Here is a 27,132-nt window from a genome sequence, read left to right on the forward strand (position 1 = left end):
AGAGAGCATATGAAAGTTATATGGGCTCATACATCGCAGAATATATTTCTACCGTTCAAACTTTGTCTAGATACGATCAACACGATTGACAAGATTGGAGTCAAATTTTTAAAAAAAAAAATCTAGAACCCGTGCACGATTGCTCACGGTTTCACCACGATAGTGGGGACAGTTGGAATTATTACTATGTTAGAGTAAAACTCCTCTTACCTTGTTGTTTCTTTACTATTATAAGTTTCAGAGGCCTAGGCCTATATCAGTCAAATTTTCTGAACTCATAATAATTGTTTCTTGAACTTCATGGCAACAAACCTCATATGACGGACGGTTCCGGTTAGTTTTTTTTTCCTCAAAATGCAATCTGTGAAAAGGCTCCCTCTGATTTTGTGCACGTAAAATGAATCATTATGGTCGGAGGATGTTATGCTCACCATGACACGGCATGGTGTGATTTCACTCTCAATGTTTAATGTACTGTCTAGTCTATTCATCAGGAATGTAAGCCTGGGCTGCAACTGCTACCTGACTTGTCACTGTGCCACTTGAGAAGAGAAGCACTGCCAAGTTGTTTTGCGACATTAAGATTTGGACAGGATGTTTCCATTTCTGGCTGATCATTACCAAGGGATCGCCCTCACCAACCCGGTTTTGAAGATATCTGCTGGCTCATTTTCTGTCGTTTGTTGCAGTATTCTTTTGTGTTTTTGTAAAGTTCAGTCCTTACACAAGTGTTTCTTGTCTTAGTTTTCATCTTATAGACCATTCCTTTAAATTTACACCAGACATTGTCCTCGAGAAGATTTATTGGAAAGTTGTTTAATTAGAGGATATGGTACAAATGTTTTCCTTTAAAGTGTATTTGACATGTCGCCTTGAGAAATGTAAACAGCTTTTGGCTTGATGAAAATTTGTATATCTGTCTTTGAAAAGGTGGGAGTGCTTATATTGGCATCAGTCTTTTGTATTGATCGAAAGAAAAAAACACACACCAGTGTGAACGCCGCTCGTGGTGATCGACAATTTTGTTTTTTTTGTTTTTTTTTTTTTTTTGATACGGCCAAGGGCCGGGAGAACGGGGCGGGGAGTGGTGGGGGGGGGGGGGGGTGGCGAGGGGGCTCGCCCCTACTCCCAATCTTTAGACCCCGCAAGTGTCACCCGAAATGTCTTCGTCCATTATGAGCAACAATGATATAAAATGATATTCTAGTCAGATGTAATGCAGTGGCGGATCCAGGGGGAGTGCATCAGCCCCCCCCCCATTTTTTGTTAAATAAAAGAAATGAATTTAATTTTGTAAAGGCGTCCCCCACCCGCCCTCCTCCTTTAAGGAATTCTTGGATCCGCTCCTGTAATGACACTGCTTGAAATTGAAAGATCTTAGTAGGCCCTTGTACATAATCCAATAAAAGGAAGAAGAAGTATAGTAGTGAATGTATAACAAATTTGCCGGAAAAACTCTGTGGATCGCTTGCTTTTTTTTCAAGTGTCAAAGAATATTTTGTTCTTTTTAATTCCCTTAAAAATCAGTTGTCTGAAAGAAAAAAAAAAACATGAAGTGTTGATACTCTATGTACGCATTATGAGAAATATCAAGGAGCTCGGTGGAGATATTACGAGACCCGTGACCTAGCTCTTTGAAGAGAGTGCGCTTCCTTTACTCTTGTTTGTGGCTGATTCAACACCACCATAGCGCGCAGGCGCATCATCCTGGATTTTGAGGTTGTTGACAAAGAAAATCTTCGCACGGCCGTCCAAGTTCAGCTTGACCTTTTATTAAGAGCAGTTTTCAGAAGCAGTTGTTCAGCAATGTCTTTAGCATTTATGCCTCCTCGGCAGAGGGGGAAGTCTGTTGCTGACCAAGCGAGTATTCAAAAGGTATGGCACATTTTGTCTCGACATCACCCAATTTGTCGCGTATGCAGTCCCATGCGATGTTAACGATGTTTGTGTGTGTGTGTGTGTGTATATATAAATGTAATGTAAGCAGGCGCCAGGCAGTGCAGTGCAGCCAGCCAGTGCAGTGAGCTGCAGTATCGGTGACGTGAATGAGCGTGAGCATGCTCGCCGCGCCCATACATAATACAGCTGGAATGGAAATAGTGCGTAGATGTCTACTTAAGTACTTACTGAACTTACTGAAGGGCCGCATCCGTCTTGGTAGTGTACCAATGTAGTGCGGCTAGGGTGAGGAGGGCTTTTCACCCTTAGTAACCCATTGATAATCTTAATTCTGTTTTGAAGCTGTTTATTGATGTTGCGTGGACTGCTGCTGGGGGGAGATTGTTCCAGTCTTGAATTACCCTTTGACTGAACGTATATTTCCTGGCGTCAACTCTCATGTGTTGCTTCTAAGTTCTGGATTTTGAGTTGGTGTCCTCTTGTGCTCTGGTGTGTTGCTAGTTGGAAGATCTCTGTTGGGTTGATTCTATCAATCTTGTTGAATATTCTGTAGGTTTGGATTAAGTCTGCTCTCTTGTGTCTGTCTTCTAGTGTAGTGAGGTGGAGTTTCTGGAGTCTTTCTTCGTACGGAAGGTGTCTTATGCTTGGGATGAGTTTGGTGGTTCTTCTCTGCACTCCTTCCAACAGTTTGATGTCTTTTTTTAGATGTGGTCTCCACACTTGGATACAGTAGTCAAGATGGGGCCTGATCAGTGACTTGTACAGTTGCATGATTATTTCAGAACTTCCGTATTTGAAGGAGCGTTTGACCATGCCAAGCGTTTGGTTTGCTTTCTTGGTTGCTTCTGCACATTGTTTTGCAACTTTTAGGTCATCTCTTATCCAAACCCCCAGGTCCTTTCCTTCTGTTACACTGTTCAGTGTTTTTCCATTGATTTGGTACTCATGTTGGGGATTGTTACGACCAATGTGCATTACAGAACACTTGTCGACATTGAACATCATTTTCCATGTGTCTGACCACTCAGTAAGTTTGTCTAAGTCTTCTTGTAGCCGTTGTCTATCCTGATCTTTTGCAACTGAGTTGGAGAGCTTGGTATCGTCCGCAAACTTACTAACTGTACAGGTGGTCCCATCCTCCAAGTCATTCATGTAGACTATGAAACACAGGGGGCCCAGGACTGAACCCTGGACAACAGAGCTGTGTACTGCACTTTCTTCTGACTTTGCTCCCTGTATGACAACTCTCTGAGATCTATTTGCTAGCCATGTTTGGATCCATGCCAGTACTTGTCCTCCAATTCCATGTGCACTTAGTTTCTCTATTAGCCTCCTGTGAGGGACTTTATCAAATGCCTTGGCTAGGTCAAGATAGATGACATCAGTTGGCAAATCGTCAGCTGCATGTTTAGTTAACATTTCCATGTGTAGAATCAAGTTAGTTGCACATGACCTTCCTTTCAGAAAACCATGCTGTGTGTCCTTGATGAGTTGGTATTTCTCAAGGTGGTCACTAATGCGGTCACGGATAATCTTTTCAATGGTTTTACATACAACAGATGTCAGGCTGATGGGGCGGTAATTTCCAGCCTCTGATCTATCTCCCTTTTTGAAAATCGGGGTTACATTTGCAGTTCTCCAGATTTCCGGGATACAACTTTCCTTCAGAGATGAATTGAATATCAGGGCAAGTGGTTTGGAGAGTTCTGTTGCTAATTCTCTCAACAATTTTGGTGCTATGTCGTCTGGACCGGCCGCTTTCGAGGGATCCAGCTCTTGCAGGTATTTTTCTACATCTTCTGGCGTCACCGTAATCTCTGTCAGCTGGAGTTTATCTTCGTACTGGAAAGCATTTTTTACAGGTGGTGGGTCGCCAGTCTCTTCTGTAAATACTGAAGTAAAGAACTTGTTGAGTTCGTCTGCTGTTTCTTTCCCTGGTGGTATGATGTCACCATTTTCATACTTCAATGGACCAACAGTGTCTTTGACTTTCCTTTTTGATCTCATGTATGAATAGAAACTCTTGGGGTTTTGCTTTATGTCATCGGCGATCTTTTTCTCAAAGTTGAACTTTGCTTCCCGTATTTTCTTCTTGGCTACTTTTTCACAGGACTTGTAGTACTGGTGGTCTTTCTTGCTTCCAGATACTTTGTACTTTGTCCATGCTTTCCTCTTTTTGCGGATTGCTTTCATTGTAGCTCGGGTCATCCACTTGGCTTTGGTTCGGTTTGTTTTCCTTTTCATAGGGACATACTTTTCAACTAGGTTGTTCAGTTCGTCATGTAGTTTAGTCCATGCTTGCTTGGTATTGCAGCCTGTGAATTCTTCCTCCCACTTTATACTGTTCAGTCTGTTTCTCATAGCGCTATAGTCACCTTTGTTGTAGTTTCTAGTATAAGATGTTGCTTCTAGTTGTACACTACAGATCATGTTAAACTCTATAATTCTGTGGTCACTGCTGCCTAATTTGTCCATGACCTGCAGGTCTTCAATCATACTAGGCTCTGACGTCAACACTAGGTCCAATATGGAGTCTCCCCTCGTTGGTGTGGTGACATGTTGTGTCCATAGATTTTCTTGAACAATTTCGAGAAATTGCTCTCCTTCTTTCGTCGTCCGGAGCAGTTCCCAGTCGACTTCTCTGAAGTTGAAATCTCCCATCACAACTGTTTCTTGTTTTCCCGCTTTTTCAAGATCTCGGTACATTTTCGCAACATCTTCATCTGAAACAGACGGGGTTTTATACACTACACCAATCAGCAGTTTGTCTCTGGTTCTCACAGATTGGTTTTTGTCACTGTTGTTTGCACTGTCCGTTCTGGTTTGGCTAATGTCATTGTTGGTGTCCCTTGTCGTCTCTCTCTCAATGTCACATAACTCCACCCAGACAGATTCATGGAATTCAAAGTCCTGTCTTTGTATCACATCAATGCTCTCTTTAACATATAATGCAGCTCCTCCACATCTGACTGTTTTACTTTTCCTGTCTGCCCGGAAAATGTTGTAACCTGGCAATTGTATCTCAGCATTGCTAATTTCACTGTCCAGCCAGGTTTCAACAATGCCTATCAGGTCTGGGTTTTCATTCTGTACTCTGCACTCCAATTCCTCAAACTTATTTACAATGCTTCTTGCATTAGTAAATAAACACTTCAATTTTGTCTGTCTTGGAAGCTTACATTCTCCATATTTGGGTGATAATTGGTCAGCGCTTTTTGGTGATTTTCCAAAGTTCTGGTACACAACTTCCTTTGTTCTGGTTTCGGGTACTGCCGGGTGGCTTTCTGCAGTATCTCCTAAGTGGTATTCTACTTGGGACTCCAATGTTTTGTCAGCACTGTGATAACTTTTCGCCTTGACTTCATAACTGACTTTTTTATGCTTTGTTCTGAATTCAGGAGCTGTTGGGTACCTTTCCTCAATAACTCCTTTATAACATTCCGCTCTAGACTCCGTGGTCCCGTCTGCACAGCGATGACTTTTCACCTGAGCTTCTTGACTAACTTCTTTGTGATTTTTTTTCCTTTTGTTGAGTTCGAATACTGTAGGGTGACTTTCCTTGATCTGGTGCTCAACTTGAAACTCTGAAGTCCTGTCTGCACGGTGATGGCTTTTCACCTCAGTTTCTTGACAAACTTCTGTATTCCTCATTCGAGGTTCAGGTATCGTGAGGTGACTTTCCTCAACAGCTCCTCTCTGGTGCTCAGCTTGAAATTCTGAAGTCTTTTCTGCACTGTGATGGTTTTTCACCTCAGTTTCTTGACAAACTTCTTTATTCCTTATTCGAGGTTCAGGTATTGTGAGGTGACTTTCCTCAATAGCTCCTCTCTGGTGCTCAGCTTGAAATTCTGAAGTCTTTTCTGCACGGTGATGGCTTTTCACCTGAGTTTTTTGACAGACTTTCTTACTTCTTGCTCTGAATTCAGATACTGTGGGGTATAATTCCTCAATATTTCCTTTTTGGTACTCATCTCTGAATTCCATGGTCTTGTCTGCATAGTGATGTCTTTTCACCTGTGCTTCTCGACTAATTTCTTCATGGTTTTTACTAAGTCCGGGTGCTGTTGGGTGGCTTTCCTCAATAGCTACTAACTGGTACTCATCTTGAGGTTCATAACATTCCTGAGTTTTGCCTGCACAGTGATGATTTTTCACCTGGGCTTTTTGGTCGGCTTCTCTTGATTTCAGATGTTTGCTGTTGGTGCTAGTTCTATTTACAGTGCGCTGTTCTGAATTGGTTACAAACTGCGTCCTTCGCCTGGCGGGTCGAGAGTGGGGTTGTACATCACAATTTTCCCTCTCTCTATTTTCAAGTTTTTTTCTCCTTTTTTTCTTCTTCTTTTCAGTTCATCACGTAGTTCACTATCTCTTTGCCTTTGCTGGTATGTCATGTCTGGACGGATGTATACATTTCCATATGCAGGGTCACTACGTAGCCTGGATGCATTGCTGAGAATTTTCTTTTTCGCAGACTTTGTTTTCAATTGCACTTTCACAAGATTCCCTTTCTGAGTGAGTAGCTTGTCTATGGTAACAACCTCACTTGGCTCAACTTGCAACTTAGTCTGGAATAAGTCACGTACTGCCTTCTGAACTACCCTTTGTGTGCTGCTTGGTGTGGCTTCAGGCAGGTTACTAATGACTAGGTTCAACTGCCTTTTGTCCTGTTCGATAGCTTCTTTCACAATCTTGTTTAGTTCATCACTCTCTACAGGGGACTCTGATCTTGCCTTGTCTAGTTTGGAGATTTGATTTTTCACTGTTCTCATCTCATTCTCTAGTTTGTCTTGCCTTCGTCTGAGGTCAATCATCTCTCCTAACATGGCTTTAGCATATTTCCTGCAGATCTTACAGTGCCATGGAATATCACTTGATCCCTGTGTGCCATACCTGGCAATGATAGCAAACAGTTCTTCTGTGAGGCCCCCACATGTTTGGTGGTAATAGGATTTGCATATATCACACTGTACTACAGCCGAATCATCAATCGTTTTGTCACAGATACCACATTTTTCGGCCTCAATATTGGAGTGTTTTGTGCCACTTTCACACTTTGGGTCTTGAAAATAACCACTTTGGTATTTCTGTAGACTAGTTTTCTGCTTGATAAAGGTGTACTTTAGCGGTGTACGCCTTTCAGAACTCGTTTCACTTTCCGGTTCACTCGAACTTGCCTCATCGTTCATGTCTATGGCGTCCGCCATTTTGGGTTCCACAATGGTCACGTACAGAAAAAGTAAGTCATCAAAATATCAAAATGGGTTACATATTTCATCCTCTACCCTAGCCAAACATTGCACTACAGTCTTAAGATACACTTGGTACTTGCGGTAGCTTGATATTTTCCGTTTTCAGGCAGATGTAATCAGATTGGAAAATTGGTGTCAGGAGATCGGTCACAGTGTGTCCATCATCGCCAACAGCGCCCTCTGAAGTACCTGGTATACTCAGTACGTAACGTTAGTCATTATACTAGCCACCTGCTAGAATTTGTCACTTACATTGTATCACAAATGACAAGTCAAACCAGCAAGTTAAGTTGTCACAACCATTGACAACATGCAATAAATTACAACAAGGCAAGGATATCACACACTGTTATTTCACATAGATAAAAATGGCACTCCCTACATGTTAGCCACTGACACTACTGACGTACTGTTGTGTCGTTCACACCAGGAATTTTAGGAAAGTCCATTATTAGTCACCTCCGGAAATCCATCAAAAATCCCAAATGTTACCGTCAAAAATACAAAATCAATCAATGCAGCTCTTCCAAAGTTTGCCGGAATTAAGTCCAGTGTTAACCTGTTGGGGCATTGATTTGACTTTGAGGATGGGCTGATTTTGCCACAACACACATTTCCCATCCTAGACACAAGCCCGAGTATTATTTGAATTTATTTATTATACTTGGAACTCATCCTCAACGGGTTAAGAATCGGGGTCGCTGAAAAGTGCTTTTAAAAAAAAGGTAATTCTGTTTGCGAGATTTTTGCTTGTCACAAGCAGAGAGTGGTATGGGTTCTTCTGCAAAAAGACAAAAGAAAAACAAATCTCCATATTTTAATAAGTGCCAATTGCAATGCAGCACTTGACTACATATGTAAATGTACAACTTACAAGGCAGGGGTTGAATGCAAGTGCCAACTTGCCAGAATTGGGCCAACACAAGCACCGCAACATCCCTGATGCAACCTTGCGCAAACAAGGTGCTGTAGCGCATTTTTCAGGGACCCTGAAAACACATTGACATTGATTGCGCATAGCGCGTAGCTGAATTCTGGCCAGGCTGGATGGATTATGGTTGGTTATCTAAGTGATATATTTTGGGATTTTGTGAAATTCTATAGTGTATATATCAATCAACATTGAGATAAAAATAGTTTAATATATTTAACGTTGTAAATATGATTTTGTATGTGTTATTTTATTTGAAAAAATACAGTGTACATATACATGTACATGTAGTGCCTGACAATAAATCTCTTGGGAAGTTTTGGGGTCATGAAGTCAGGTTATGCTTCAATCACACAGTCATTTAAATGCTGAAATTACACTTTTTTTCTCCATTAAGGCTCAATGTACGATTGTATTCACATGCATTACTGCACAGTGACTGTTAAACTGTCATGCATTTTCACTTTCAGTTGTTGGATGAAAATCAGCAACTGATCCAGACAATATGTGACTATCAGAACAAAGGAAGGGCTTCAGAAGTTACCCAGTGAGTATGAAATACCAAACTCTTGCAGTCCAATGATAATGCAATAAAATCCTGATTTATTTGATCATATGGGCAAGTCCAAGATAAGGTCCCCTCAGAAGGCAAAATTTCATCTTTGCTCGATGTTGACATGTTTGGTATCATTTTGAAGCTTATGAGTTGTAGTTTTGATTTCCATGGAGGAAAAATGATATTATGTAAGTTTATGCAAATTTCAAGGGCTTCATTTGCATAAATGTGAAACACAGCGTTACGTATGGGACATTTATAGAAATTCATATTAATTCAAAGGAAAGCAAATGATATTTGATTAATATGTGGACATAAGAAGTTCATCAAATAGTTTAACTTGGTATAAAAATTTAGGGATTATGCAAATGATTATGCAAATTAGCTCATGTCCTATCATGAGATGTCCCATACGTAACAAATTGAGGTCATTTTTTTAGGTTTTTTCTGAAATTGCTAAGGATATTTTAATGCCCTTTTGGAAAGTTCTAATTTATTGTTTAGAGAAATTAAATACCATAGAAAAAAGAAAAAACAGTAAAAGAAATATATTCTATTAGGCATTGAAATAATGTTACGTATGGGACAAATGCGTTACGTATGGGACATCCTCATACATATTGCATGTGAATGCATGTAGCTAGCTGGGAAGGTCTCTCAGTACACAAATGGTAAATCATCCTGAAGAAAGCATCCCAACATTGTTCCTACTTTTTGAGTTTAAGAACTTGAAACAATGCATGCACTTGACTGAACAATTTTCAGAAAGGGGGAGGGGAAAATGGCAAAATACAAAATGAAAAATCAGCATTAAAGGGATGGTATAGTTTTTGTAGAAATGGGGATTCAGTTTTCAACATTTAATGAGATGATTGGAAACCAATTAAATATGAATTACTAAAGAACATACAATCCTAAGACTAGAGGAATTCAAAGTTTATGTGACAGAGATCCAATTTGAAATGGTTGTGATATAAAAAAAAAAAAGTAAAATGATTCCTTTTTATTGCAAGTGATACACAAATTGTCCTTATTCAGTTTCAATAGTAGCCACGACAAAATTCAAGGGTATACATACTGAGTTGTGACTCGAATCAATGACCTGACTGCTAGACAGACATCATATATCTACTCGATCACTGGGGTTTCCTTGCAGCAGATATTGCTAATGTATTTATTAAAATTCATATTTCTTGTGTCAAGTCATTTTTCATTGAAACTAAATGGCAAGCTGCCCTTCATCAATGGAAGTAAACACTTTAAACTATTCAATTTTTCAGTGCGTTAGTAACTATCCTGATAAAAATAGGGCATATATACTCAGGTTGGTCATAAAAAATATAGAATATGATTAATTATGATTATGATGGTAAATATATGGGGAATATTGTTCCCTTGTCAATCTGGAACAGCATTTGAGTAATTTCAACTGATTCTACCTCAATGATTATGCAAAAATTTGTTTATGGGTATTTTGCAAAATTATTTTGGAAAATACCCATATAAACTTGGTTCTCCACACACTAAACGAATGGGGACAAAGGGCATGCATACTCAGGTTGGTCATAAAAATATAAAAATATGATTGAATATGATTATGATGGTGAATATTTGGGGAATAATGTTTCCTTGACAATCTGGATCAGTATTTGAGTAGTTTAAACTGATTTTACTACAATAATTATGCAAAATACCCATAAAAATGGTTCTTCACACACTACATGAATGGGGGACAAACTGTCCCATACGTAACTGTCCCATACGTAACACGTCATGTCTGTCTTTCATTAGAACCTGTAATTAGAGCTTTTTGCCTAATGACACGAAACTTACCTGTGATAATCTTGAGTGTTGTGACTTTCATCACAGTGAGTTACAAGTTGTAGAATGAAATACTTTCAGAGAGTTTTGAGGTTGAAAAAAATGTTCAAAAAACCAAAAGTTTTCTGGTCCCATACGTAACGGCACATATTTTCTCTTCTAGAATATGATTGTCAAGGTCATTTTTCTCAATTTTTTACATGTTTATACTTCTCCTAGATATCAATCACCATGATGAAGTTCAATATGATCAAAGGCTATTAACTCTATTTTTCAGGTCATAAAAGTCTCTGAATGTCCCATACGTAACGCGCGCATTATCTTGGACTTGCCCATATTGCATTATTTTCCTCTGATGAGAGATACATACATATACTCTTATGCATTACATTCTGGCTCAACAGTGCAATGCCAGTTGTACAAGAAGATTGTTGACCTTGAAAAGAAGATAGACACCAAACAGCATGTCCTTTAAGGCTGAATTCTCCTTAGGATGCTCATTCATTGTATAGAGTTGGTTTTAAATTCTTGTGAAATTGCTTAAGTATTGGTGTACATTACCATTTATCCAGATGCTCACTTTTAAAGTAAATGCCATTGAAATAATGGGCATTCATTTATCTAATAATGAAATGATACGTATCAAACTACACTATTAATGAAATAATTTTTTAAATGACAATGCCGGCTCTTACAAGTTTGTGAGATGTCAAAGAAACAATTATTGAAATAATATCATTTTGCTGTTATATAGAAGTACAATTGTAGTAATGCCCAAACTCAAATTCAGCACAAGAATCTGCACAAATTTGTTGAGTGCCAACCACATTCATATCAAAGTCTTTTATTTGCTAAAGTGATTAGTGGGTTATGTTACTGGAGAAGTAAGATAAAATCCAGAACCTGAAAATAGAGAAAGAAAAGAAAATGTCATCAGAAAGCAATAATTTAATGAGCCATTATTCAAAGAAGAGATAACGGATTTGGTTTCACAAAGCAAAGTTAAATCTTAATACTACCTGGTACCATTTGGAGATTCACTGCGAGAGTTACAGTACTTGTAGATTGACTTAATTTGCTTAGCTGGATCAAGTAAAATACTAGATTTCATGTAAAACTCCATGTAGTTAATTTCTTTTTAGAATAGTCAATAAATGGAAACGGTTTCTTGAGAGCTGTTATACTCGTAGAGAAATTTTTAGTAATTATTATCCATATCAGCTTTTCAATTTCTCATACCAGTTGCCTTTTCTGCCATGGAGTATGTAAGCATTAGTATCAAAGAATTTATGATAGCTGCCAGAATTGTAAAACTAAATACTTTCCCAATAAGGGCAGTGACAACAATATCAAAATGATGCCACATTCCATTTATATTTTTCAGATACCAGCAGATTTTGCATCGAAATTTGGTATATCTGGCAACCATAGCAGACTCCAACCAGGGCATGCAACAGCTTCTTCCGGTAAATTTGTCTCCTGCATGGCAGTCATTGGCTTGTTAGCAGAGTGCATTTTGTATGAGACAATGCACCAACTTACAATCAATGATCTGAAGACTGCTGATGTTTGTTTGTGCTTGTGTTTGTGTGTTCGTTTGTGTGTAATTTTCATGCATCAGATTTTGTTTTAAATCTACTGTAAATTCAGCAAATTGCTCATTTTTTTTTAAATTCTTGCTTAACTTGTTCCTAGTCATTGATGCCATGCAGTCCATAAATTGAGGTTGTCAGTGGTATTAGGTTGTATGCAACTATTCTTTGAGCAGAGATCATAGATCTGGTGATTTTGATATTTTCATGTGTGCCATGTCTTTCAACCATTCTTGCTCCTTTTCACAAGCTTTTTAAGAAATGGCAAAGAATGCATTTTAATATTTGACGCTAAACTCTTTGCTGCGTCCAATGCAGACCATTCATCTCAGGCAATGCAAAGATACGGACTGGAACATGGGGGGGGGGGTGAATTGTTTTGACTCTTACAACAACAGTTGGCAGGTTTCTTTAAGATTATGATGACTTCCAGTCTTGCTAAAGTGATGAAAGAAAGTTACATGATTTTGTACAGTGAGATGTCATGAAAGCACTCTCACTCTTGTATGAATTACCAAAAAGCAGCATAACGCTCTGTTAATCTTATTTTGCCTTGTTTTACTTTTCATATCCAGGCACCCAACCAAGGCAATGTACCTCCAAACCAGCCATATCCAAATGCCATGCCAGGAGGTGGGGGAGGAAATCCAAATATGCCCCCTGGGCCGGGTCCTATGGGCGGAGCAGGAGCTGCAGGTGGAGGGGTAGGGGCAGGTGCTGGAGGTGTTAGTGGTAGTGGTAGTAGTGGTGGTGGCGGTGGCAGCGGTGGCACAAGTGGGGGCACCAATGCCGGAATGCCTAGCGGGCCTGCGGGGATGAGTGGTGGCCCGCCATTGACCAGCTCTGCAGCTGGGCCATCTCCAGGGCCCCATCCACCTGTCAGCAGCCAGGCACCCAGTCACCCGCCCGCTTCCATGCCCCAGCAAGGCGGGACCATGATGCAGACCCCACCCCCTCAGCAGATGTCCAATGGGCCCATGCCACCCCCAATGCAGCAGCAGCAGCAGCCACAGCAACAGCAGCAACAGCCCCCCGTCACCTCATCCAACATGAGTGCCCCTTCAGTGCCAGGTAATCTGCGCACTTGTATCAATCACTGCAACATCCCGCATGGATAACTCCATGCTTAGGATGATTACATTCTCCTCTGTAATATCATTGAGTAAATATCCTATTTAACCCTGCAAGCAGTTAACCAAGTGTGCATCAATATTAGATGAAAAAAAAAAAAAAAAAGATTTTAGAAAACTTCACTGGATCTGTCTCCACTTTCAGCTGAGTTTATCCATATGTAGATATTTTCATATCAATTCTTAAAGAAATGGCCTTATGTAATCTTGATGTAGACATAAAAAGTAACACATGCTATTCCCAGAATAAGGAACAAAGTTAAAGGATGTGAACAGACGCAGAAGTAATCTGATGTAAAACATGACGAGGATTTCACATCAGAAGACAACTTCAGCGGACAGATGTGGTTATCCTGTAAAATCCTTGATATGTGATTGATATATTAGAGACATAATTTCTCTTTTTGTGATGATCCAAAGATATGCGTTATTTAAATGTGGCATCACTAATCATTTCTTCCGATAGGCTCACGTGGTGACCAGCCACCTGCCTCTCAGCACATGGGTGGGAGTGGTGGCAGTATTACCAGTAATGCTGGCACCCCCTCCCACAACAGTGGTGGAGGCGGTAGTGGTAGTAGCAATGGTGGTGGTGGTGGTAGCGGAGGTGGTGGTGTTGGTAACAGTGCCAGTGGTGGCGGTAACCCCACCACCACCTATGGTGGCCCAACATCAGTCTCTGGCGGAGGAGTGGGGGGCGGGTCCCAGTCTGTGTCTGGTTACCATGGAAACAGCAGCAGTGGCAGCAACTCTGTGCAGCACTCGAGTCAAGGCATGTTGGATGGTTGTTGTTTCTTCTTTTTTTTAGCTTTGTCTCATAAAGATGAACTTCTCTGGAATAGTTCCCCATTTAATATTGCTTGGGGTTTCATGTTTATTTGTTCCCCTTTTTTACATTATAATTTTGCTTGTTCCTGCAATTCCCGGCCAAGGAATGCAATTATTATTAGTAGAGCATTCATTCATTGGTGATTTTTGGTATGTAGATCCTGTAGTTTCGTTGCACGGTAGTTTTGAGTTCTTACTTTGTGCTGCAATCGGTCTATCTACGAGTTCTTGACGTATGACCTCATACCTGATTCCCATTCAGTCTACACAAACCAATATAAACACACATGCTGCTTACCACATACCATATTCTATCTGCATACACAAGGCACTCAAAATGTTCTAAATCAACACAATCAGACAAGTAACCATTCAGAAGGATAACAGTACTGGTGTTTGTATACATAAATTTGACACATTTTTATACCCCTGCCACTTGTATTTACATTGTATGTCTGTCATTTGGTTGTCCGCCCCTGCGACTTTGTTGTGCTTCATAGTGAGTGATACCCTCCCCCCCCCCCCAAACATTCCAAACATGCTCTGATATGCGCCTTTTGTTTTGTTTACAGCCATCATATAATCATCATTATGCAATCAAGACTTCTTTCTTTCCCCAAAGTGCCTTCTTTACCTATGTGTGCATGTATGCAGTCATCATGAACAGTTCCGGGATTCAGCTTGATTTCAGGTCTGGGAGAAATTGCAAGCTATGAGTGTCAGTCTGATTGCTTGTAGTGAGTGCTTATCATGCAAGTTTCTCGTGATGGCTTCCTATGTACACAGCTGTACCCTTTGCCCATTCCTATTGTTGGTGCAAATGCAATCTCCTGCACATCAGCAAAGAGCAAACCAACCGCGACATCCCTGGCTGGAACAATTTTGCAATACTGCGCTGTAACTCATGTACATTTTTGTTTGTTTGTTTGTTGTGTTTTTTTTTTTGGTGTGTGTTTGATCATGGTGATGTCAGTTCCCTTGTGTTGAGAAAAAAAATGTATGTGTGTATAAATCATTTATATTTATGATGAAAAAAAAAAATGTGGCATGTTATGTGTGTAGAATATTCATCCATTATTTGCAGCAACAATAATGTAGCCTAACTAGACGATCTTCAGAGTTGTTGACTATAACAGCATCATGGACATTTTCAGTCCTGTTTCAGTGTGTTTGGTGTGGTCCAAGACAGAAGTCCTTTGTTGTACATTTTGTTGACATGTAGAGTTTCCCTGCATGTGGCTTGTTCTCTGTGTGAGCTGACACACAAGTGAATGATGTTTGCATGCCATTGGTACTGTGTAATATTGTGTACATACAGAAAAGCAGTGGCATTCTCTAACCATGTCAGTGGTTTTTGCATTGTTTTTTTGGTTTTTTTTTAAAATAATGTATACCGTATTATTTCTTGAACATTGCAGTCATATTTCTGTTGTGTAGAATTGATACACTGAACATTAAGTTATCATTGTAACATTGCTCTACTCTCTGCGAAATGGCCCACAAGACATTATTCCACTGTGATGTTAGTGTCTCTAGTAAAGCGACTGATGTATTTTGCTGCAACTGCATATTTTAAGTGTTTTTTTCCTTGTACTGTAAAAGTGGATATTTTCTTGTGAGTAATTTTTGGCACTCAGCTGGGTAAGATGAGTTTTGCATGTTTTTAATTCCGCGGAATCTAGCCCTGCGCAACTACCGGAACATATGGCAAGCAAAAATATTTACTTGCTTTTATTTTTGTGCTAGTTTCTGGTTGCACAAAATGTGTGAAAATTTCAATGCCAAAAAAATTTCCTCTTTTACAGTAAGTGTGGAAAAAAATTAAAATAAGCTCTCACAGAATGCGAGAACAAGATAGGAGTGGTCTAGACAGCAATGAAGAAAGGTGATATTTGATCATAGATTTTAATACATATTGTTGACGAGTGTCTTTTCTGATCAGTGGATTTTACTCTTGTTTGTTAGATTGTGATAGCAGATTGGATGCACCGTGAAGGAAGGCCTTGGGTATTCAAGATTTTTGGTAGATTTCCAAGCTTCTGACATCTCAAAGTGACTAGTTTAATGCCAGTCAGAATCTGTTATAGAGAGAACTTGCATCATACAATCTGTAGAGTATTAAAGTTTCCTTTGCTTTTGTGTTTTTGCATGATGCAAGACTTAGCATTTTGTCCTTTTCTGTTGGGATGTCACATAACATATAAGTAATGTTCCATTTCTTAGCATCATACTTTTTATATTGGAGAGAGCTGTGCAATATGGAGCATAGATTCTGATCACATTAAATTGAGGTGTACCTATCCCAAAATCTGTTGTAAATATAATGGATGAAAATGAAATACAGTCAAACCTGTCTATAGTGGCCACCGAAGGGAGATGAAAAAAGTGGCTGTTGTAGACAGGTGGCCGCTATAGACAGTGTCGCTGACATGGCTTTTCTCTTGGGGGGGATTGTGTGTAGTGGTCGCATTCGGCAGGTAGCCGCTGTATACAGTGGTCACAATAGACAGGTTTGACTGTACCAATATTTTGAGAAAGTTTTTATAATTTATATTGATAGATTAAATCCATTCAAAAAAAGAAAAACACAGAAAAACCAGGAAGACTGGCCATGTAATATGTTTTCTTTCTTTTTTTCCATTGACATATTCCAGGGGGCATGATGCCACCAGGTCCACCACATTCTCAAGCCAACCAGCCACAACAGCAAGCTCCTCCTCCAGGGCCACAGCAAACAAGCATGGGCCCGCCACAGTCCATGGCACCACCCAACCAGCCCCAGCAACAGCACCCAAGCATGGCACCACATCCACAACAACCCATGGTACCACAGAGCCAACAGCAACAACACCCTCCCCAAACCAGCATGGGCCTGCCACAGCCAGGAAACATGGGCCCTCCTCAGCCCTCCAACATGGGTCCACCACAGCAGCAGAACATGGGCCCACCACAGAGCATGGGACCACCCAGTCAGCAGCCACACCCACAACAGCAGAGCAACATGGGTCCACCACAGCCAGCGAACATGGGCCCACCTCAGCCCCAGCAGGCCAACATGGGGCCACCACATTCTATGGGGATGCCCAGCCAGCAGCAGCAGGCACCACCACAGCAGCAACAGGCCCCGCAGCATTCCCCAATGGGCCAGCCACCCCAGCAACAAGGGGGACCTCAGGGCCCGTCACCACCCCAGTATCCTAGCGGTATGCCACCGCAGCGCTACCCATCCCACCCACAGCAGCAAGGCATGCTGGGAGGGCCCCAGGGGCCCGGCGGGGGACAAGGGGGTCAAATGATGATGGGTGGCCAGCAGCCAATGGGTGGCTACAGGCAGCCATCGCAAGGTAAGGTTCATTGCACTTTTAACTGATTGCTTTGGCCTGTGACAGGACACTTACTGCACCCTTTGACACACTGCATGCCCCCATTGAAAGGATCTGGCAGAAATGTTTACAACATAATAAGAAATTTCAAAAAGAATTTGAAAAAATTTTTATTTTCCCTTTGACTTTGTGTTTGGATGTAAAGCGCATTGATCAGCTTACTGGAAATGTGCTATAGAAAAGACCCTTTATCATCATTATAATTGTAAATGAAGTGAAAAGTACAAAGAGGAGGGTCTAATTAGCTATAACATTGTAAATGCCCACAATAGGCTTCTCCTATGCCCTCAAACACTTAACCCTAAAAAGACTGGGGGGGGGCCTAAAAGGCCCCCCCCCTCAACATTTCGCGCGATTACTAAGCAACACGCAATGCTCTCGCCGCGATGCTCTATGACTTTTTTCTTTCGAGTTTCCCGCACATTTTGACACCAAATTTGTGACGCCCAGGGGTACGGTTGTGAAGTTACATAACTTTTTGTACATGCATGTGAGACCGAAAATGGCTCAAAAATGTGATTTTGTGTACAAAGTCAATACAAATTGAGTTTTATCACATGGTTCATATAAATATGCTTATCTTTACTCTCAATGGCTAAAATCAATTTGTTTTAGTAGTATTATGCTTCAAAAAGTGTCTGCCACAAATTTTGCTGAAAAAAACAACAAAAACAAAAGGTCGAAAAAACAAGGAAATACATAAGAAATTCATAAAACAATAAAATAAATAAGAAATTAATTTTGATACCGAAGTTTTTTTCAAGTACATTTGCTAAGAATGCTACAAAGAATATGTAGACCAAAAATTAGCACTTTTGGAGCTTTATTTACTGATTTACATAAAAAAGTCTGATTTCTCGCATAAATTAGCATAATCAATCAAAATAAATTAAAAGAAGACTATTTTGGAAAATTTAAATATACGATCTTGTAGATTACATCGCACACTACCATTGTGCAAATTTTCGCGGCGATCGCGCGATCCACGGCCGAGATCTTAAGGGGGGGCCCTTTAGGCCCCCCCCCCCCCCAGTCTTTCGAGCTACCAAAATAGCCCAGTCTTTTTAGGGTTAAGGGACACGGAAGGGAATACATGTTTGTGTGAAGATGCAGTCTTATAAAATCTGTGTAAAATGATTTCCAAATTATGTACTGCTACTACAGAAATGCGGTGGAAAAAAAAAACAAAACAAAGTAGTTTCTGCGTGAGAGTTTGGCTCAACTTTCTTGTGGTCATAAGTTGTGATTAGAGGGATTGCCCCCCCCCCTATTGTGATACATAAACTTTAGAGGCTTCAATGTTGCAACTTGGGCAAAACAAAGTCGAACTATCTGCAAATCATGTAAATATTATGCAAAGACCTTGTGTGATAAGTTGAAGCCTCTCATAGAAATAAAGCACTTTACATCATTATATCCTGAATATAACGCGTACTGCCCCTCTGCCCATGATACATACATCAGCGTATGTTGCAAGGGTTCCATTTGTATACATTGGAAATAACACAAGGCGTAATATTCAGTACAGTGCTTTGGTAACTGAATATTTCTTAGTGCTTGTTTAAGTGAGATTTTCATTGGATGATTCAACATCCAGATTTGTGTTTTTGATTGAAGCTGTTGTTGAAATGATCATGTATTGTTGTTTTTTGTCAATAGATGTATACAGTTGCAGTCAATGAAACAAATTTTTAATGACAAGCAACCCCACCCGACCCCATCTTCCTTCCCCTACCCTACCCTAAAAGAAGCCTTAGAACACTTGTCACTTTATCTTTTCGTCTCACTCTAATACCAGTGTATACACCTCTCACTTGCACAACTCAATCTGTCTCTCTACTCCTTGCTGCAAAACACCCAATTGTCTGAAAAAAAAAATAGCAAGATGTGTGACATTCATTCAATCTGTGCTTTGCGCCTCGTCGTGATGTCGCAGTGCTATTGCCTGTGCTGTCTGTCAAAGGAAAACAAAAGGAAAAGACAATTCATTGTCAAATTTGCCCTGGCAGCCTTTTTAGTCATGAGGGCACAGAAATCTAGTGGAACATTTTATTTGTGTGTGCTGCTTGTTAGCTCACCTGAGCCAAAGGCTCAAGTGAGCTATTGCGATCGCCCTTCGTCCGGCGTCCGTCGTGCGTCGTGCGTCGTGCGTCGTGCGTCGTCCGTCGTCCGTCGTGCGTCGTCCGTCGTCCGTCGTGCGTCGTGCGTAAACTTTTTACATTTTCATCTTCTTCTTGAAAACCCCAAGACCGATTTTCATCAAACTTGGCAGGTAGCATCCCTAGGGGGTTAGGAACTCAATTTGTTAAAATGGGCACCATGCCCCACCCAGGGGGCCCCCAGGGGGGCCCAAACCCCCCAAAATTAAGGAATCTGTAAAAATCTTCTTCTCTAGAACCAGAAGTGATAGAGCTAAGTTAATACTATGAGTTAGTACATTGATGACTGTAGTTTCAAGTTTGTTCATGGCAAAATTAGGGGTGCCCCCCTTGGGACCCAGGGGAGGGGGGTGGGGAGGGGTTCTAATGGGGCCTAAATTGTACATTTTCATCTTCTTCTTGAGAACCCCATTACCCATTTTCACCAAACTTGGCAGGTAGCATCCCTAGGGGGTTAGGAACTCAATTTGTTAAAATGGGCACCATGCCCCACCCAGGGGGCCCCCAGGGGGCCCAAACGCCCCAAACTTAAGGAATCTGTAAAAATCTTCTTCTCCAGAACCAGAAGTGATAGAGCTAAGTTAATACTATGAGTTTGTACATTGATAACTGTAGTTTCAAGTTTGTTCATGGCAGAATCAGGGGTGCCCCCCTTGGGACCCAGGGGAGGGGGGTGAGGAGGGGTCCTAATGGGGCCTAAATTGTACATTTTTATCTTCTTCTTGAGAACCCCATGACCCATTTTCACCAAACTTGGCAGGTAGCATCCCTAGGGAGTTAGGATTTCAATTTCTTAAAATGGGCACCATTCCCCACCCAGGGGGCCCCCAGGGGGGCCCCAAACCCCCAAAATGAAGGAATCTTTAAAAATCTTCTCTAGAATCAGAAGTTATAGAGGTAAGATAATACTATGAGTGAGTACATTAATGACTGTATTTTCAAGTTTGTTCATAGGAGATCAAGGGGTGCCCCTCTTGGGGGCAGGGGGGGGGGGGGGGGGGGTTGGTTGGGAAGGTCCAAATGGGGACCTGAATTGTACATTTTCATCTTCTTCCTGAAAACCTCATGATGTATTTTCATCAAACTTGGCAGGTAGCATCCCTAGGGGGTCAGGATCTCAATTTATAAAAATGGGCACCATGCCCCACCCAGAGGGCCCCAGGGGGCCCCAATCCCCCCCCCCCCCCCCCAAATTAAGGAATCTTAAAAAATTTAGGCCCTTATTGTACAGTTTCATCTTCTACTTGAGAATGCCTGGTCAAATTTTGGTAGAGCTGTGAATAATTTAGATTAGTGACTGCGTGAAAGGTGAACTTGCGATACTCAGGTGAGCGCTAGACCCGCGGGTCTCTTGTGTGTGAGATGTCTTCATTCCGTTCAGTGGAAACAATTGTCTCAATCAACATAAGATTATTTGCAGCACTATATTCTTTTTTCTTTTCTTTTTTGGCTCAGCATGAAAACAAGCAGTAACTGATACTTTTTTTTTTTGCTCACTGGTCAAAACCTCTGTTGGTGTATTGGCTGTTTCAAATTTCTGTGACTGCAACTACAGTGCAATGTTTGTACATGCAGCTCACACAAGTCCTGAGGCTAGAGAACTTCAACTCTTTCTCCAGTGCAATCACACTTACACTCGCTGTACATCATGGTTTTAGATGACGATTAATTCTACCATTATAGTCTTCAAACAAACACTTGAAAGTCACGTCGTGTCAGCAAACTTAAGTCTCCGATTGTTTTGAAGGAAAAATATATGAGCAATCTTTTTTTGTGGTGGATATGATGGATCTCAATTGATAGTTATGTGCATGGCATTTCTTGTTTTGAGGATTGATCAAACTTGGCCTTGTCCTCATGGCAAAATGTTTCGTTCAAAATTCTTGAAATCATCTAGCAAATTGCCATTTTCTTGTGTGTCTCAACCATACATGGCGGAGACCAATCATTTTGTCAATTGTGAAAAGATTTTTTTTTTCAGCTGCGCTGTATGTGTCTTCCTTCAAGCTTCATCAATAGGCGTTTTCACATCAGCCCGATAAAAATCCAAGCTCGAGAAATTTTTCGCCATTGCGAGTTAGCGCGCTATTTCATTTCTTATTCACATCAGCCCGAATTTTTGTCGAGCTAATTCGACAGCTGAGTATGTGCAAACAGCATAAGTAATGTGTGTGCCCTCTCAAAAATTCCTCGTGATTTGTGTGCAGTTTGCCTCGATAGATCGGGTCACACACGCTAGGCATAATGGAATGCATCGCGCTAATTTCTCGAGTCGTTTTCACATTATCAAATAGCGCGCTACTATCCCGCTATTTCAGAAATTTTCTCGATCAGAGCAATACAGTTAGCGTGTTAATTTGTGTTCACATTATCAAATAGCGCACTATTTTGCTATCGGGAAAATTTCCCAAGTCAGAAAATAGCGCGCTATTTTGAAACATCGGGCTGATGTGAAAACGCCTATTGTTCAAATGATAAAAAGGGAGGGCCAGCATTTTATATACTTAAATGGATAATTGATGGTCTCACACCTTTTCCAAGATTCACAGCCTCCTTCAGTGGTAGAAAGATAACAATGATAAGAATTACTATCAGCTTTAAGTATATGACAGTGATAGTGAAAGGGGGCTTGAAATGATGGAGCTATATAAATGGAGTGGATAATGATGATCTTGAACTTAATCACTAGCTTTATTTGCACCATATTTGCGAGAACAGTCTTATCTGTCCTGATGCCAAGTACAAATGATTTAAAATCCTCCCTCTTTGCCTTTGTCTTCCTGTCTATGTGTGTAATGATGTGTGGATGTTGTCCTCTTCCTACCCCCACCCCAACAAGTCGTACAAGCCAGACTTGTGCAAACATCTGCCGGCAAGACTTCCATATAACATCACCTCCCACCCCACCCCACCCACCCCCTCCCAATCACATGCAATCTGGCCTGTGACCTTGTATTGTGCCTTTGTTGTGCTTGCATGGAATGGAGCAAATTGATGTAGCAAAGAGAATTAGATCATGTGCTTACTGTCAGTGGACGATAAACAGACTCCAAAATGGATGCAGATGAATGGAGGAGCATGCATGCCACTTAAGTTATGTTAACAGTCTCTCCTGTGACTTCCATGTCATCATCATACTTTTTTTTTTTTAGTTGATCAGAAAAGATATACAACTCTGCCATGTGTAATCTCTACTTCTTTGTTAAGACAAGTACTTCAAATATGAAAAAAGATACCTAAGCTGCAGAAATCTAATATCATGGTTGAGTTTCTAAGAACTTTTTAGTAAAGTGCATGGAACTACTGAATATGACACAGAGATGCCAAATGTTACTCTTTTCCTGTATATTGTACTGTGATTTTTTCCCCAAAAAATACTGCAGGATTCATGAAAGATACTGTTTTTCCCCCAAATTGTATGACTGCGTATGTCTATAGCAGGAGGAATAAAAAATACTCTTTCTACAAAAAAGTAGATAAATCAAAAATGCCTTGTCAGCCCTCAGAATACTACAGTACTGTTTACAAGTTTGGCATCCCTGCATGACATGTCCCTGCACTTCTCTTGTAAATTAATTGTTAGTTTGCCCATATCGCAGAGTAGATCAAATGTATTTGGCAGACCTATATGGTGAAACAAATTTGGAGTTGACAATCAGTTTCCCCAGATACAATACCTTTTAAAAGGACAGACTCCAAATTTATAATGATTCTTTGAAGACAAAAAAAAAAAAAGTGAACTGTAAATGCAGTTTAAGGGATCCTTTTCTGCATTCTCGAGACATATTTGAACCCAAGTGGTAAATTTTTTGGCCATAAATAGTTCCATTTCATATTGTAGACAATGCCTTTTTTACTGTTCCCTTAACCATTAAATGGCAAGGTATTGTTGAAATCCACTTTGCCTTGTGAAAGCTGAAATGCTATAATTATGTTGTTGCTTTTTCTCCCTTTCAAGTTGTATACAAACAGATGAATGCAGTGATGCATTTCAGATGCTGCTTTCTCAGATTATCAAAATTTGAAAAGAAAAGGAAAGAAAAAGAAAACCAAACCAGTTTGAGTATATGAAAGCTAATTTGGATTGAAAAAGGGAGATGCTACCATCATTTTATGCCCAGTGTGAATTAAATTCAGAAGGCTTGAAATGTGATCCATGTATGGAAAACTGTGAAAGTGAGTTATTATTTTTTTTTGTTATGCCTTCACTCTTTTTAAATGTCTAGAGAACTGCAATAAGTAACCAAATGCTGTGTTCAATCGAGACATTCCATCTTGTAATGTTGTTTCACACAGGACCATCAAAAGCCAAAGAGCGCAAGGGAGAATCGAGGAGCAGTGGCAGAATACAGAGTGATTAATCAAAAACCTTTCTCAGCATTCAAATTTTTTAATTCTTTTTTTTTTTCTCTTTTTTTGTTTTGTTTTGCAATGCCTTAACTTTGTAATACCAATTTGGACAATTCCATGCAAGCTCTGCCCGTTATATGCTGAACATAGTCTTATGATTGCATTCACAAAAAAGAAAAGAATTCAATAAAAACAATTGTGAAAATTATTATTGGGAGCGAGCTCTGGTGAAGAGTGAATTCCGAACAGACCCACCGCAGCCAACAGACAATTCATGTCACACTGTTCCATTTGCCTGTGTAGAATAGTATCCTGTTTTTTCTTATCCCATTTACTAAACAGTTTCATCAATCATCATGACACCAATTTTCTGTGTACAACCATTAACCACCTCTAGTAATGTTTGCATGGAATTCCCCATGACGTAGAATCATGCATTTAGTGGACTTTCCTTTTTTTTCATCGAAACATTTCATGTCCGTCCTAACTGTGTACCATGAAGAAACCATTGAAGCATAGATTCAGGATTTTCATTTTCTTATGCTTACATTTTCTCATCAGTAGTATTTGTAAGGATGTGTTTATTCATCCATTTTTTTTTTTTTTTTTTTTTTTGAACATATGACGGTTAACTGTCTTTCAGGAATGAAAAATGGGGATTTCAATGTCTTGGCATTACGCTATTCAGTTCTAGGATGATATAAATATTGTTCAGACAGGTACATTTCAATTTGTCATCTGATGAATTTATCTTCTGCGGTTATTTTTAATGTAGGTCTATCAGTCCATCGATTATCTTTATCAAATATCTTACCAGTGCTCAGAGTTGATCACCTCTTCCATTAATCCAACATTTTACTGCTGCAAAACTACTGTGCAAGCACCAAATGTTGTTTCTTTTGATTATTTCCACTTTGTCTGATTATCCTACTTGTTAGTTTTGTTTTGGGTTTGTTTGTGGGTTGTTCTTGTTGTGTCTTTTTTTTTTAAATCAAATTTTATTCCAAACCACAGACTTTACCAAGTGATAGTTATCTACTTTTAACATCCATGTTTACAGATTTGCAACGTTTTTCATGATTTCATTTCTCAGTAGATGATTTTGATCCTAAAGATATCATTATTGAGGTGATGGTGATGATGATGATAAGTGCAAAAAGATTACAGGAACTGCAGCTATGCTGCCAAAATGAAGAACAGGAAATAAAACCATCATATTCCAATCTTGCAGGCACTTGAAAGTTTTAAAGAGTGATCACAATTTTTGGAAGTTTCATTATGTTAAGTAGATATTGTTTAAACTATAAAATTCCAATTATTAAGTTGGATTACTTCTTGCAAAGAATTATCGTACCTTGTGGATTTCTTGGCAATGATAGTGATTATGAGGACAGGTAAAGTTATTTTGAAAGGAGTTTATATATGATATCAGAGTAGAAGATGGTCAGGTTATATGTGCCTAATATGTATGTGTGAAATATCTACGATAAATACTATGATGTTATCAATGACCATTGTAGAATTCAAATATAGTCGTGTTGATTGTATACCTCTCTCCAAAATGACAGTGAAATTATGATAGAGTGTGATATACACATTTGTAGGTTGGTTAGCACATGAAAAACATATGTACCTCTACCAACAGTGAAAGACATTACTTCATATTACCATGGTGTACGTGTTGACAAGTATGCTGTTCTATTATTGTAATATCACAAGTGGCCTTCATAACTTGGTACAAGTTGTATCAGCTATGTTTAAAAACTATGTTTTGATGGGTATGCAGAGCCACGAGCATAATATACCAACTTTATACTACCAGCAAAACTCTTCTGACTCATCATGGTGAAATCATTTGAGCTAAAAAAAAAGAAGAAGAAAGAAGTAAGTGTACAAAGTAATAGATAAGTGAGATTCTGTACTCACATGAAATTGGAAATGTGTGTACCTGAGATATTATCACTAGAAATGTGTTGCCAAGGCTTTTGTTATGGGCTTACTGACTATTTAGAGTTACCTTCTGCTCCTTTCCAGGCCAGCCGATGTATAACCAGATGCCCAACTATGGCCAGCAGTACCCAGGCAACCCTGCCCAGGGGGGCTACGGCCAGATGCCCCACGGCCAGCGACAGCCCTACCCTCCTCAGAACAACATGCCCCCGCCCACAAGTCAATACGGCAGTCCCCAGCAGGCCGGCTACGGGAACTACCCTGGCCAGGGTCAGGGCCCTCCCCCGTCCCACCAGGCTCGGTATGGGTACAACCAGGGTGGCCAGCCAGGCCCCCCACCCCCACAGTCTCAGGCTGGGGGAGCTGGCGGAGCCTATGGGGGCTACAATCAGGGACAGTACCCAGGGGGCTACCAGCAGTGAGGAGTACAGACCAGAGAGGGCACACTCCGTTCAATACCAAAACCAGTGGAAGGCAAATTTGGGTTTCAGGGAAACCACCCACCCCCTCTTTGGCTCAAGAAATCAGGTGACCATGTTGTGAGGAATGGAGCAGAGGAAGCAGACTCAGAAACATGCCTGATATCAAAGTTCACATTCTGTATTTGAAAAAAAAAAAAGGAGGTTTTTGTGTAATAATATGAGTTTCACTTTTTCTATGTGATTTATGGTATCGATCAATACCAAACAAGGTTGGATCCATGGCCGGAGGGGAGAATGAAGAGTGGGTGGAAAAGCGAACATCAACCAGTCGCTCTAAGCAATCATCATTTTCATTTGCCTTTGTGTCTGATTTCTCGTCAGGAAATAGAGATACTCAGTTTGTGCCCACAGCAATCTCTGAATAATTAGAGCTGTTTGTCCAACTTGTGATGCATATGCACAGTATATGAATGCATCGGGCGCAACACAATCTGGATACTTTGCAGCATCATACTATTTATGTGTTCTGATGATGATTTACTTCCCATATCTGGCAAACGTCCTTGTGTGGAGTTATTATGCCTTAGGTTTCCACTCCACACAAAAAATGGAGAAGTTACCTCAGAAAGAATTTTCATTCTTTTTTTGCTTTTCCAAATGAACTTTGCAAAGTCAAAGCAAGAGACCGTCAGTATTGGTGACATTGGTCATATGTACAAAGAGTCATGATTGATACGACTGTAAATAGATTATCTTTCCTGGGAACCTCAAAAAGTAGCAGTCTGAATCATTTGAACACAACTCTGTTTGCATAGCATAGATATTCATTTGTTCTGTGTAAAAAAAAAAAAAAAAAAAGCTT

General features: G+C 40.2%; 1 protein-coding gene across 1 annotated transcript; it reads left to right on the forward strand.

The window, feature by feature from the left end:
• The first annotated feature begins 1,721 nt into the window (after positions 1 to 1,721).
• On the forward strand, positions 1,722 to 26,465 carry LOC139731695 (uncharacterized). Its single transcript, XM_071642581.1, has 7 exons — positions 1,722 to 1,875; positions 8,550 to 8,626; positions 11,841 to 11,922; positions 12,624 to 13,119; positions 16,661 to 17,350; positions 23,845 to 23,901; positions 25,933 to 26,465. Exons 1-7 carry the CDS (start codon positions 1,807 to 1,809, stop codon positions 26,268 to 26,270), a joined length of 1,809 nt encoding a protein of 602 aa, XP_071498682.1. The 5' UTR covers positions 1,722 to 1,806; the 3' UTR covers positions 26,271 to 26,465.
• The last annotated feature ends 667 nt before the right edge of the window (positions 26,466 to 27,132 follow it).

The sequence above is a fragment of the Diadema antillarum genome, unplaced genomic scaffold (genome assembly GCF_040938485.1).
Source record: "Diadema antillarum isolate AM-2024a unplaced genomic scaffold, OU_Dant_1.0 seq00000382_RagTag, whole genome shotgun sequence".
In the NCBI taxonomy this organism is placed as follows: Eukaryota; Metazoa; Echinodermata; class Echinoidea; order Diadematoida; family Diadematidae; genus Diadema; species Diadema antillarum.

Coding starts and splice junctions, on each gene's coding strand:
- LOC139731695 (XM_071642581.1), top strand. CDS start 1,807: ATGTCTTTAGCATTTATGCCTCCTCGGCAGAGGGGGAAGTCTGTTGCT. Junction 11,923..12,623: donor GCATGCAACAGCTTCTTCCG/GTAAATTTGTCT, acceptor TTTCATATCCAG/GCACCCAACCAAGGCAATGT. Junction 13,120..16,660: donor GAGTGCCCCTTCAGTGCCAG/GTAATCTGCGCA, acceptor GACATATTCCAG/GGGGCATGATGCCACCAGGT.